This window comes from Eptatretus burgeri, chromosome 4 (genome assembly GCF_056783735.1).
Source record: "Eptatretus burgeri isolate ZD-2024b chromosome 4, Ebu_testis_v1, whole genome shotgun sequence".
NCBI lineage: Eukaryota > Metazoa > Chordata > Myxini > Myxiniformes > Myxinidae > Eptatretus > Eptatretus burgeri.
Genome location: NC_140964.1, coordinates 32638443 through 32652109, shown reverse-complemented (window position 1 = coordinate 32652109; position 13667 = coordinate 32638443). Strand labels below are relative to the sequence as shown.

Here is a 13667-nt window from a genome sequence, read left to right as displayed (position 1 = left end):
AATATGAATACATCAGAAAAATCGTGTTTGACCAGTTTGTGGTTTTGGCAAGGTCTGAGGAGAGGTAAGATGCTGATGCCCATCTGTCTGACAGAAGGATGAGAGATGTCATGGTGGAGAGTGGAGTCATCAGCAAAGAGATAAAGAGGATTTTCCAGAGTCAGTGAGATCATTGATGAAGATTAAGAATAATATGGGGCCTAGAACACTGCCTTGGGATAGTTCAGCCTTGACAGGGAGAGGAGATGAAAGGGTTCTGTTAAGAGCCATATGTTGTCTACAAGAGTGGAGGAAGTCAGGAATCCAAGAGTGGAGTTGACCTTGGATTTCACAGGCAGACAGTTTGGAGAGCAAGTCAGGATGCCAGACTGTATCAAAAGCTCGAGATATGTCCAGAGAGATGGCCCTGATCTCATGTCTGATATTGAGGGCCTCCACCATTGCTGGGAGAGTAGAAGCAGCATGTCCAAAGTCAAGTAACCAGGTCTGAATCCAAATTGATCATCTGAGATGAGGCTGTTGGAGAAAAGGAATGATTTATGTCAACTGTGATGATTGATTCCATGACCTTGTTGATGATTAGAAGTAAGCTAATTGGGCTGTAGTTAAGGGGATCCATTTTTGCCCCTTTTAATGTATTACTGTGAAATGTTGGCTTATTTCCAACCAGATGGAAGATGACCGATGGTAAATGACAGGGTGAAAAGGGCAGAGAGAAAGGAAGTGCAAGAGTGGCAGAGCAGGTTTTTTTTGGACACGTGAGCTGATGCCGTCTGATCTAGTTGCAGAGTCAGAGTCGAGGGTTGCCAGAAACTTTTCCACCTTTTCAGGTGCAAGAGACAGAATTCAGGAGCAATTGGGTATGACTGAGAAGGATGGAGAGACAGAGAGACAGAGACAGAGAGACAGAGACAGAGACACAGAGAGACAGAGACACAGAGACACAGAGAGACAGAGAGACAGAGAGACAGAGAGACAGAGAGACAGAGAGACAGAGAGACAGAGAGACAGAGAGACAGAGAGACAGAGAGACAGAGAGACAGAGAGACAGAGAGACAGAGAGACAGAGAGACAGAGACAGAGAGACAGAGACAGAGAGACAGAGACAGAGAGACAGAGACAGAGAGAGAGAGGCAGAGACAGAGAGAGAGAGAGACAGAGAGAGAGACAGAGAGAGAGAGAGAGAGAGAGGCAGAGACAGAGAGAGAGAGAGAGAGAGAGAGAGAGGCAGAGACAGACAGAGACAGAGAGAGGCAGAGACAGAGAGAGAGAGACAGAGACAGAGACAGAGACAGAGAGACAGAGAGAGGCAGAGACAGAGAGAGAGAGGCAGAGAGGCAGAGAGAGAGAGACAGAGAGAGGCAGAGACAGAGAGAGAGAGGCAGAGAGAGAGAGAGAGAGAGAGAGAGAGAGAGAGAGAGAGAGAGAGAGAGAGAGAGAGAGAGAGAGAGAGGCAGAGGCAGAGGCAGAGGCAGAGGCAGAGGCAGAGGCAGAGGCAGAGGCAGAGGCAGAGGCAGAGGCAGAGGCAGAGGCAGAGGCAGAGGCAGAGGCAGAGGCAGAGGCAGAGGCAGAGGCAGAGGCAGAGACACACAGAGACAGAGACAGAGACAGAGACAGAGACAGAGACAGAGACAGAAACAGAGACAGAGAGAGAGACAGAGACAGAGACAGAGACAGAGACAGAGACAGAGACAGAGACAGAGACAGAGACAGAGAGAGAGAGAGAGAGAGAGAGAGAGACAGAGACAGAGACAGAGACAGAGACAGAGACAGAGACAGAAACAGAGACAGAGAGAGAGAGTTGGGGACACAAGATTTTGAAGCAAACACAGAATTGAGGCATTCGGCCTTCTCACGAGTAGAGTCAGCTGTGGTGCCATTTGAAGTGAGGAAAGGGAGCATACACCAGAGACTGACTTGACAAGGTGCCACCAGGTTTGAGAGAAGGGAGTCAAGTTTGAAAACTCATTCTTGAGATTGGACAGATGTTGCTTTTTGGCTCTCCTGAGAGTGAACACTTGTTGTGGGCTTTGTGGAATGATATGAGGTTTGCCTTCGGTCAGATTTGCCTTCCAGGAGGAGAATGCAAGTTGTTTTAATTAAAGCAACTGTCTCACCACAGGATTCAGAGAACCAAGAGTGGGAGGATGGGGAAGATAAATGAAGATGAGATGGGATGAATCTGTGCATAAGAGCAGTTTTTTGTGGAAAAATTTTGAGGCTGAATTGACATCAGTGGCAGTGGATATAAGAAGCCAGTCCTGAAGTGTAAAATAAATAAATAAAAATTAATAACAATAATAAAAATAACCCCGAGCGGGAGTGACTGTCATCTCTGCCAGATGTCGAAAGTAACTCTGTGGCAGACTGGAATAGGGGCAGTTCATAAAGTACGTACGCACTACTTCCGGGTTTCAAAACCACCCACCCCCCCTCTCTGTATGCAGGCTAGTGACCACCCACCCACCCCCATATGTGTCTCATATCACATCACAATACTTGAAGATTACAAGGAACTGTAGATTTATCTCAAATGCATCAGTAATTATTAACTACGGTAATACAGTAATATGGAACAATTATTGACGTCCACGGATTCAACATCACGTCGAAAATGTCCCTGTGAACGGGGATATTTTTCCCCCTTGCGATGACGACAGGCTCACCTTCATTTTCTGAAACGCTTTCATGTAGTCCGACACCACTTTCATAAAGTATCTATGCAGCCGTCGTACCACCCACCCACCCCTGTACGCAGCCCGTACGCGGGCTTTAAACCACCCACCCCCCTTATTTTTGTATGTACTTTATGAACGGCCCATACGGAGCAAAAATATGCAAAAAATTGCGCAGGACCCGGAGCATCTTCAGAGATTGGCGCCGGCCTCTGGATGACCACTTCAAATTCGCACCGGACATGTAAGAATCAGAGTGAAGTTTGAAGGGCTATAAAATCGGAACGAGAGCAAATTTCAAAATAATGGCTCGTGTTGTTCTAGATAATAGTCCATAGTATCTGAATCACTAATAACATTTGATCTCTCTTGATAAATGAGGGAGGAGATACGATTTGAAATCGACGATTTTCGCAACTTTGACAGCCTCGTGACCTTGACCTCGACCTTGGAAGACCTTGAAAGTTATATCGTTGTGCATGTCTCATCGACCTCTATCCATTCCACTATTGGTTATTTGTCTCCACTCGGTTTGATTGTGGATGGACGGACGGACGTACGGACAGACTTCGAGACTGGCTTTATTAGGTCATCTCTACTGAGATGATAGAGATGACCTAATAATAATAATAATAATAATATGAATACACAAAGCGCAAATGTAGAAGTAGGTCACACTTTATGACCCGCAAATACATGGGGTCCACAAATAGTGGGACCATGAATTCCGGGGTTTGACAACACATATATATATATATATATATATATATATATATATATATATATATATATATATATATATATATATATATATATATATATATATATATATATATATATATATATATATATATATACACATCACATGCAAAACAGATATTAGTAAATATCAGGATACTTTCAGGTTAATTATCAGAACAATAGCAGACAATGAACCAATATGTATCGTATATATGTAGCATATGGGATTGAACCTGGGTTCTGAGAATTCTGAACCATAAGTTGAGATGGGATTGCTAAACATATAATTGGGAAGAGAACAAGGGGGCATGAAGAAGAAAAGGGAGGAGGAGGAAGACAAAAGAAAAATAAAAAGAGGGAGCATGTGGAAGAAGAGGAATAGCAGGAATAAGAGGAAGAGTTTTAAGAAGAGCAAGATGATGAGGTGGTAGAGAAAACAGACGAAAAAAAAATTAAGAGGACAATGTAAATAAGATATCTGAAAAAGTGTAATAAAGTAAGCATAGATATTTATTTCTGCTCTGGAGTGTAGTATTGATGATAAAGAAAGCAGAAGCTTGTCTATCTTTCTGGGTATTACCGTTGACCCCAATAAACGGCTATGTGGAATGGAAATGGGCGTTTGATATGGGATAAGCATTTTTGTAACTTTAGTTTGTGCAGATAATTACAGGGAATACGATGACGTGACTCAAAAGCTTAATCCAAGCATTGCCACATGTTTCTCGTGACATGATAGAGACTGAGGTGCTTTCAATGTCACCATCACTTAAACGGTAACGTAGCAAGAACACCTCGAATACAAGTAGCCTGATCATCATGGTCTCGATGTTGTCCAATTGAATGGAGAGGCCATAACAAATCATCACCAAACTGGAGGGAATTTGCCCAATTTATAACAGCAGCATAAAATTGGAGGTTGTGGATGTTTCTGTGCATTACTCTTTACAGAGCATTGGTGATGGTGAAGTCGTTTCTTGGCAAGGGTTTTACTGGGTGGTTTGCCATTGCCGTCAGTTATGTCTGTCAGTGATCTATCCTTTTAAATGCTGAGCGTCAAACAATGAAGCAGCTCATTCCATTTTTGAAGTATTTGGTTGGATATACCCCTATCTTTACTTAATTTTAAAGTAAATATAGGGGTACCAGCTTAAAGCTGGAAATGCCATCCTCAAGTTGGAAAGGTCAGGTTGGAGTTGAAGGTACCAGCCTATAAAGACCTGCTGTATTATTTCTTCACCTAAGGATGATTTCAATAGTAAAGTAACGTAAGATGTCCCATTGCCCCTGTCGGGAAATGTGGGGAAAGACGTCATACGTTGTGTGTATGTTGTATGCTTGTGGGGTTCGAGGAACAAAATACCCTTAATCGTCCAAGAAACGCCAAAGTTTACTTGTATTTTCAAAAGACAAGTAGATTATATACAAGAAGAAAAAAAAAATTTACTTACCAATTAAATATATTTTAAAAATGAAAAATAAAGCATCGGCGTTCCTTGGACTTTTCACTCGTTCCAATAACTTTACCAATACCTTTGTAGGTCCTTCCTTGATCGTTTTGTTTCTATATTGAACTCTACACCATCATTGATATCCAAGATGCTGAACATATAACTTGCCCCATCTTATTTACTATTCAGGCAACAGAAAAAGTGAACACAACACAGTATGTAGAGAGATATATATCAGGTAGGACCGAAAGAAAGTTGATATTTGGACATGTCTTGCATGATGCAGACAACAATAGAGTTTAGCTTAAATAGATATTTAGAGCAATAAGTAAATCACCCATAAGGTTGTGAGCAGTAGAAAACCATGAGGATAGATCACGATAAAATTGAATAGTCGTGAAAGTGTCCTGCCAACATACCCTGCGTCCAGCCTCATTGTTGTGCAGGTTCATGAGTGTCCGCGCGTGCTCCGGGGAGCCACGTGCCGGGCTGCGTTCACGCTCGCGCGCATCCACAAATTCACGCGCAAAGCGGTATCCGTATTCCGTGTTGTCTCCACAGCCGCCCCACAGCCAGTCCCGGTGCAGATCCCGGGGTCGAGCCGCTCGGCTGCAGCCGCACGTGGCCAGCTCTCCCTCACGGCATGCACGGCCGATGGCGTGAGCCACTCCTGCGCTTGAGACCGCGTACGTGAAGGCGGTCTCTCGGCTCGCTAAGGGAAAGGTCAGTCAGGAAACCGGTTTGAGTGTTCGTGCACGAGTGATTAAAACCAGGAGGGTCACGAGATTATCGTTATAACATTTTAGTATTGGTATTATTGCGACAATGATGAAATAATATTCTTTAAACACAATCATTAATAATAATAATAACGACAATCAAGAGACCCTGACCCACATATGTATGGATAAACATACCAGGATGTTGAAACCCCCGTGTATCACCATTAATGGTAAGATTATTGTTACCAATTTATGATATATATATATATATATATATATATATATATATATATATATATATATATATATATATATATATATATATATATATATATATATATATATATATATATATATATATATATATATATATATATATATATATATATATATATATATATATATATATATATACATATGTATATATGGTGTTGGCGCAGTGGTTAGGGCAGCGGCTTGGGATCCAAAAGGTCCTGAGTTCAAGCCCCGTTGGGCCACTAAATTAATACACCAGAGGGTTGACTCAGCCTGTCATCCTTCCGAGGTCGGCGAAATGAGTACCAGTATACTGGGCCGGTGTATACCCCGGTTAAATAGGTGTACCATATCCCTGTGTCGTAAGAAGCGACCAGCGTTGCGTCTGGAAGGGCATCCGGCGTAAAACATGTGCCAAATCACTATGCGGATCATACGGATGATCCGCTTTGGCGACCCCGAACGGGAGCAGCCGAAAGAAGAAGAAGATATAAAGATGAGTATTATCAACATAATAGTAATTTTTTAATTGTACATTTCTATCGATGTTTAGCAATAACATTTAAAATATTGTTCATTATCAATGTTTGATTCATATTATTATTGTGATTATTGTTTTTGTTCTTGAATCCCCTTATTTATGACACCAATTATTGTTTGTATATTATTATCAACATATGATTAATATTTATATTATGATATTCCAAGTATTGTACATTCGCAATCTATACTGGAAGAGAGATGTCTGTCTGTCACCATTTTTCTCAGAGATAGCCAAACGGATCTTCGTCAAACTTTCAGAGGTTCATCAGTGGGTGCCGGTGAGTGTTTTGGGCAAAAAAAAAATTGGATTAAAATTTTTTTTTTTAATCACTTTTTCGTGCCGAAGCCTTTGTGAAAGGTAATATTAAATGATCCCCGACCCTATTATTTAGTGGGTGTTGTGAAGTGTTTTTTGCCCTCACAAAAAAAGAAAATAGAAAAAAAAAAAAAACTAAATTCGATTTCTTCAAAATGCCAACTTGATTTGAAGAGCATTGATCAACGCTGGACAATACCCCTGCTAGTTGTTAATATAATTTAAGACTATGCATGCAAATATTATTATTATTATTTGTTTTTACTATTTTTATTGATTGATGCACATCACTGATTATTCATTTTTATTGATCATTTCCTCCCCAACACGTAGAAGGAATGAAGAAAACTTGCAGACATGAATTTAGCTGCTGCTTCAGCTCCCACCGTTACACAAACAAGGAAACGCAGACACAGGTGGCATTTCAGCCCATCATGCCTATGCCATATCCACAGCCCTGATGCTCATTCTATACAGGGTAACTCAGTCGGGAGGAGGGGGTTAGGGTAAAGGCTAGAAGGAGGGAGGTGTGGATTTAGGGAGGAGAGGAAAACAGTGGGAAGGGGAAAGGGACATTTTAGGGGGGGGGAGGAATACATGTACCAAACAAGACACTAACCACCCTTCACATCCCAAGAAATAAAATATCTAATTTTGTTTAATATTTATATAATAAGGACATATATAAGGTGAAACGATTCATGAGTCATGACCCGAGAAGTATTCCAAAGAGTCAATTAATCACAAAGTTCTGTGAGCATAATCGTTTTTGAGAAATTGTCTTTTAACAGAGAAAACCAATGTCTCCTTCCCTCCACTTCTTCTCCCTGCACCGCCCCCCTCCCCCCCACCACACACGCACACGAGCACGCACACACGCACCACGGTGCTCTCACTCACCGATCTGGATGAGACGCCCAAATACACTGGTATTATCAACTGTGGAGCAGTTCCAGCGACGAGCACGAAACTGGAACTGGCACTCAGATAGCCCAGTCTTCGCTCCATGACTGATGTACAGCATATGGTCTTGGTACAGGTGGCAGAGTTTGCGTTGGCCCTGTGACAGGCCTGAAAGTTGATTGCACAGTGGCTGTGCTCCGATGATGTACACCTCGGGTCTTTGCACTGGATTCAATGCCAACGACCTATGGGGTCATGACCAAGTAATAATCAAATTCAGCAACTCCATTGTCAAAATGTCCCCTTTCCCTCCTCTCAGAGAGATGCCGATCAGCGACCAAAAGTTTAAGGTGATGCTTGAAAGGGAGTGTCCACAAAGGTTTACATCTCTATTACGAAAAGTACATGCGAAGACGTCACAACTTACAGAAGAACTATTACATTCACTTTTCTCCCTCTCATTGTGCTCTTCAAATGCTTAAAAGAGCTGTGACTCCCCATCGCTCACAGGTGTATTATTCTTATCACGATGATGAACGTCACAAACAGCAGGTCAGCACCACCATGAATGTCACAAACAATTGATTATCATTACTACTCGTTTGATTGATTTGTATATACAGTCATGTGAGGCTCATGGGAGGAGCTTGGACATAAACTACATGTAGTGGAGACGTTCTGAGACATCAATGCACTTTAATTTGATTTATGAGGACATTAGTAGACAATGGACAAACACATATTGCACATGGAATTTGAACCTGGGGTCCTCACACCTTGAGATGAGAAGGTTCATGAAGGCAAACCCAAATAACAGGTGTCACAAATAATAGGTTATCACCACTACAAAAGTCACAATCAGGTCACCGTTATAGAAACGTCACAAACAACAGGTTATCATCACCCTAGTTAGGTCATAAACGAAACTGAGCGTGTGTGTATATATTATATACATACACACACACTCATAAACAACACTTCCCACCACAAACATATCAGGAGGTTCTCACTGTAGTGTAGATAATCCACAAGCATCATACAACAGCTGTACAGACTGATTATAATTTGTTGTGAATGACAGAATTACAAAGACTTCTCGTCCAAGTGATCATCACTGTCAGTTGCACTATATACCATTCAGTCACACCAGCTCTCACTATACTATGATGGATTTCTTTACAACCCCCTGGACCCTGCAAACCATCTCTACATCTCCATCTCTCTCACTCCCTCGATCTCTCTCTCTCTCTCACCCTTTTCATCTCCCCATCGCTCACTCTCTCATCATCTCTCACTCCCTCCCTCCATCTCTCCCATCTCTCTATCTTCATGTCTCCATTGCTCTCTCTCTCTCTCTCTCTCTCTCTCTCTCTCTCCATCCATCCATCTCTCACTCCCCCCCCCCCATCCCTAACTCTAGCTCTAGCTCTAGCTCTAGCTCTAGCTCTAGCTCTAGCTCTAGCTCTCTCTTATCGATCATTCTCTCACTCTCTCTCTCTCATCGCTCTCTCTCTCCCTCCTGTCCACAAATGTCACAACCAGTTCTCACCACCACGAGTTGCCATCCACTGCCAGCGGTAGCAGCAACAACAGAAAAGGCGCCGCCGCGCCCGCGTCTCGTACTCTGCGCTGCCCGGTCGTGCTCCTCGCTGTGCCCTCCGTGCGCTGCAAAGGCACAGCAGCATGCCACGGCACGACGCCATGTAATGAGCCCTCACCACACCTGGTTATTTATTTCATGTGCCTTTCATGAAGGTTACCAAACGACACACACACACACACACACACACACACACACACACACACACACACACACACACACACACACACACACACACACACACACACACACACACTTTGCTCATGCTAAGGATTTTATGAGGAGTTAAAAACTTTCCAAGAGTTTAAGCATCGACATAAAGTGTCAACAAAGGAACAAAATATAGTTTGATGACGCGGTTATTATTACAATAATCCCTGGGCAGGAGAGTTGTGTCCATTGTATAGTTTCATTCTACAAATGTGAAGATTATAAAGCACTTCGAGGAATTAAAAGAGAAAGAAAAAGCAGAAAAACTACGATCATCCCTTAATTGTACAGAATACATAAATTTACACATCTTGTATTACAGAGCAGATCGATGGGGCCAGGGTTGGGGGGTTGGGGCAATGGAGGCTGGAGGGGGGTTGGGGCTGGGGGGGGGGGTTGGGGGTTTGGAGGGGCGTTTGGGGCATTAGGGGCTTGGGGATTGGAGCAAACACATTCACATGCTGGTCGTCTCCGACTGTCCATCCCGTTTAATTATAATCTAGATATAAACAGTTACCATGCTCAGATCATCTGATGGAGTATCTGCCGTACTCAGATAATTCATTCGTATGTGATCTTGAACATCGTCGGTTTGAAACGATCACGCCGTGGAATGCGACCCCATGAAGTCATGATCTTCCTCGTCGCCAAATGAGGTTCAATTAACCATCGGGGGGGGGGGGAGCCTGTGCTGTTCGCCTCCCGAAGACAAAATCAAGTTCTGGGACGGTCGGCGAAGCGTCCGCCGCAGACCCTGCCCTGAACCTCCGTCCGGTGACGCATTTATCGGCGTCTCGGTAACAGCAGCGGCACCAAGGGGAAAGAGGGCGGGGCTGACCCCGTGGCCCCGCCCCCCCGCCCCCACACGACTCTTCTTCGCGCCGCTCCAACAGCTTGAGTGCCCGCGGGGGGATCGGACGATCTTGCGAACCTTGGACCTTTCTGTTCGACTCGAAACCTCAAAGTTTCCGTTTGATTCAATTGACGGTGATTGGCGTTTCGTATCAGGTGTAACGCCCACGTGACGTCGACGCGTGCGGCACCACGTGGGCGGGTTTCGGGTGTACGTGCACACAGTACTGTTGTTCAATCACTGATGTGCACAACAGGGTGTTGAACGTCATCCCTCGCCAAAATGGGGCAATGCGACGCAGTGCAACTTGTGCGTTCATCGTACATCTTCATCGATCGCAATACAACGTGATCATAATCATGATAAAAGGCGTGGTTTTTGTACAAAAATGGATGGAATTGGATAAACCTGTCTGATCGAACAGTCTCATGTGCACCCGACTCCGCAATCTCACCTTCGTTACAACTGATAAAACGAGCGGACGACGACGTTTCATGGAAGGTCGACAAACTGCGAGAACTTTTACTGAAAGTAGGTTAAATAAAAAAATACATAATAAAATCGAATAACTAAATAAATAAATAAACAAATTAACAGAGAAATAAATAAATAAATAAATAAAGCCTGGCAGGACAGCCGAGAGGTATGCTCGCTCGCATCTAAGCTGTATAGTTTGGGTTAGAATCCCGACCCAGCTATAAACTACCATATACAGGTGTTACACAGACAGGATGATCCATCAATGTGTGTGCTGTCCCTCCGATGGACGTTAAACTGCACGTCCCGTCTACTAGCATAACTTGGTGGATGTTAAAGATTCCGTGGTGTTCTTCGTGAAGAGGAGGTGAGCTATCGCCGGCCCCTTGAACGAAATCCAAATTACTGCCTTGACTGCGGGTAGCAAGTGGTCTGAATTTCTTGGCGGTTCCTTGACACCAGGTTACACTCGTTATAACCAGAATGTGCATGAGTGTGAACATGCTCTTGATCCTAACCTTGCATACATGGTATATATATATATATATATATATATATATATATATATATATATATATATATATATATATATATATATATATATATATATATATATATATATATATGTGATATAATGCCGGGTGGAACCTGGTTAATCGCCCCACCCCAGCTGTGTATCGTTTCCATTCCAAACACTTTTGCAGGCCGTTTATGACGTCAGCAGCACAGGCTGACCTCGAGACCATCTCACGTGTATAATGACGTGAGAGAATTAACATGAGGGTATCCGGGGCGGTCAACTTGTGCTGTAAAGTATACACGTCTCTTGGGAGAATCGGGAATCGCGTCCACACCCACACAGGGTGTTTTGGAGAACTGTGAATCGCTCCCAAAGTCACGACACTCCAAGCTCTCCAAAGCGCCATGTATGACCTTATTGATACAACTTGGGAATTTATACAAAGTCAGACGTTTATACAAAGTTCTACAGTAGTTACGTCCAACATCGTACACTGCACTTCAGAAAACCGGGAATCGTGCCTAAGGTCGTATATTTCAGTTTGGGAGAACCAGGAATCACATTCACGACACGTAACGACACTGCAATTCAGAAAACCGGGAATCGTGCCTAAGGTCATATATTTCAGTTTGGGAGAACCAGGAATCACATTCACGATCCTACACTGCAAATCTGAAAACCAGGAATCGCACCTAAGGTCGTATATTTCAGTTTGGGAGAACCAGAAATCACATTCACGATCCGACACTGCAATTCACAAAACCGGGAATCGTGCCTAAGGTCGTATATTTCAGTTTGTGAGAACCAGGAATCACATTCACGATCCTACACTGCAATTCAGAAAACCAGGAATCGCGCCTAAGGTCGTATATTTCAGTTTGGGAGAACCAGGAATCACATTCACGATCCTACACTGAAATTCAGAAAACCGAGAATCGCGCCTCAGGTCGTATATTTCAGTTTGGGAGAACCAGGTTACACATTCACGATCCTACACTGCAACTCAGAAAACCGGGAATCGTGCCTAAGGTTGTATATTTCAGTTTGGGAGAACGAGGAATCACATTCACGATGATACACTGCAATTCAGAAAACCAGGAATCGCACCTAAGGTCGTATATTTCAGTTTGGGAGAACCAGGAATCACATTCACGATCATACACTGCAATTCAGAAAACCGGGAATCGCGCCTAAGGTCGTATATTTCAGTTTTAGAGAACGAGGAATCACATTCACGATGATACACTGCAATTCAGAAAACCAGGAATCGCACCTAAGGTCGTATATTTCAGTTTGGGAGAACCAGGAATCACATTCACGATCCTACACTGCAATTCAGAAAACCGGGAATCGTGCCTAAGGTCATATATTTCAGTTTGGGAGAACCAAGAATCACATTCACGATCCGACACTGCAATTCTGAAAATCGGGAATTGCACCTAAGGTCGTATATTTCAGTTTGGGAGAACCAGCAATCACATTCACGATCCTACACTGAAATTCTGAAAACTGGGAATCATGCCCAAGCCCATACATGGTGCGTCAGAAAACCAGGAATCACAACAAGGTGCTTCGGAGAACCAGAAATCAAGGCCAAGCTTGTACATTGCAGCTTTGGAGAACCGAGAATCGTGGTTAAGCTTGTACACTGCACTCCTAAAAAATCGGGAATCGTGTCCAAGCTCACACTACTACACTTTGAGGAAAACTGGGAATTGTGCCCAAGTTCATATATAGCAATTCAGAAAAATGGGAATTGTGTGCAAACTCATATATATGACACTTTGGAAAACTGGGAATTGTGCTCAAGCTCATATATGGCACTATGGAGAATCGGGAATCGCATTGAAACTCATACACTACACTTTGCGGAAAACTGGGAATCATGCCAAGCTCACTTTTGGCACTTTTGAAGAATTGGGAATCGCATCCAAGGTCATATGCAGCACTTCGGAAAACCGGGAATCGTGCTAAGCTCGTACAGAGCGCTTCAGAGAACTGGGAATCACATCTCAGCTCGTACACTGCACGCACGCGCCACAACAGCACGCTATTATTATAGGATAATGATTGTCAAAATATTATATATTCTCATTAATAATTTTCACTTGGAAATTAGATGTGCTATGCTCAAAGGTTGATCAATAAGTCCGTGGCCTAATTTAGAAGGAAAAATAGGTGTTTGAACAGAACGTGAATAATTGTAGTCAAAAGCAAGTGTGGGAAATTGGCTTTTTATTTTTGGGAAAAGGACGACAAGATCGTTCCTCGGCTCGTACATTATCCATTACGTAAAGTTGGACTTGGTGACGTCACGACCACACAAAGTGGCGTCAATAAGAGCGTGATGCGCACTCGAAACGAGAACATTAAACATTCAACAATGTGTGTATATATATAT

The 13667-nt window shown here is 43.1% G+C and overlaps 1 protein-coding gene across 3 annotated transcripts in view; it reads right to left on the bottom strand.

Annotated features, from left to right (window-relative positions):
- LOC147027755 (protein Wnt-5a-like) overlaps positions 1 to 13667 on the bottom strand; it is a 101216-nt gene that overhangs the window by 57671 nt on the left and 29878 nt on the right. For 2 of the 3 annotated variants that reach the window (XM_085877326.1, XM_085877328.1), the window contains exons 2-4: positions 9156 to 9271; positions 7604 to 7851; positions 5287 to 5579 (exon numbers count right to left, since the gene is read on the bottom strand). In XM_085877326.1, the coding sequence (XP_085733452.1) occupies positions 5287 to 5579; positions 7604 to 7851; positions 9156 to 9271 (657 nt within the window). Of the gene's footprint in view, positions 1 to 5286; positions 5580 to 7603; positions 7852 to 9155; positions 9272 to 9933; positions 10302 to 13667 lie in introns of those variants that run through there. The other variant, XM_085877327.1, reaches the window with a different exon arrangement.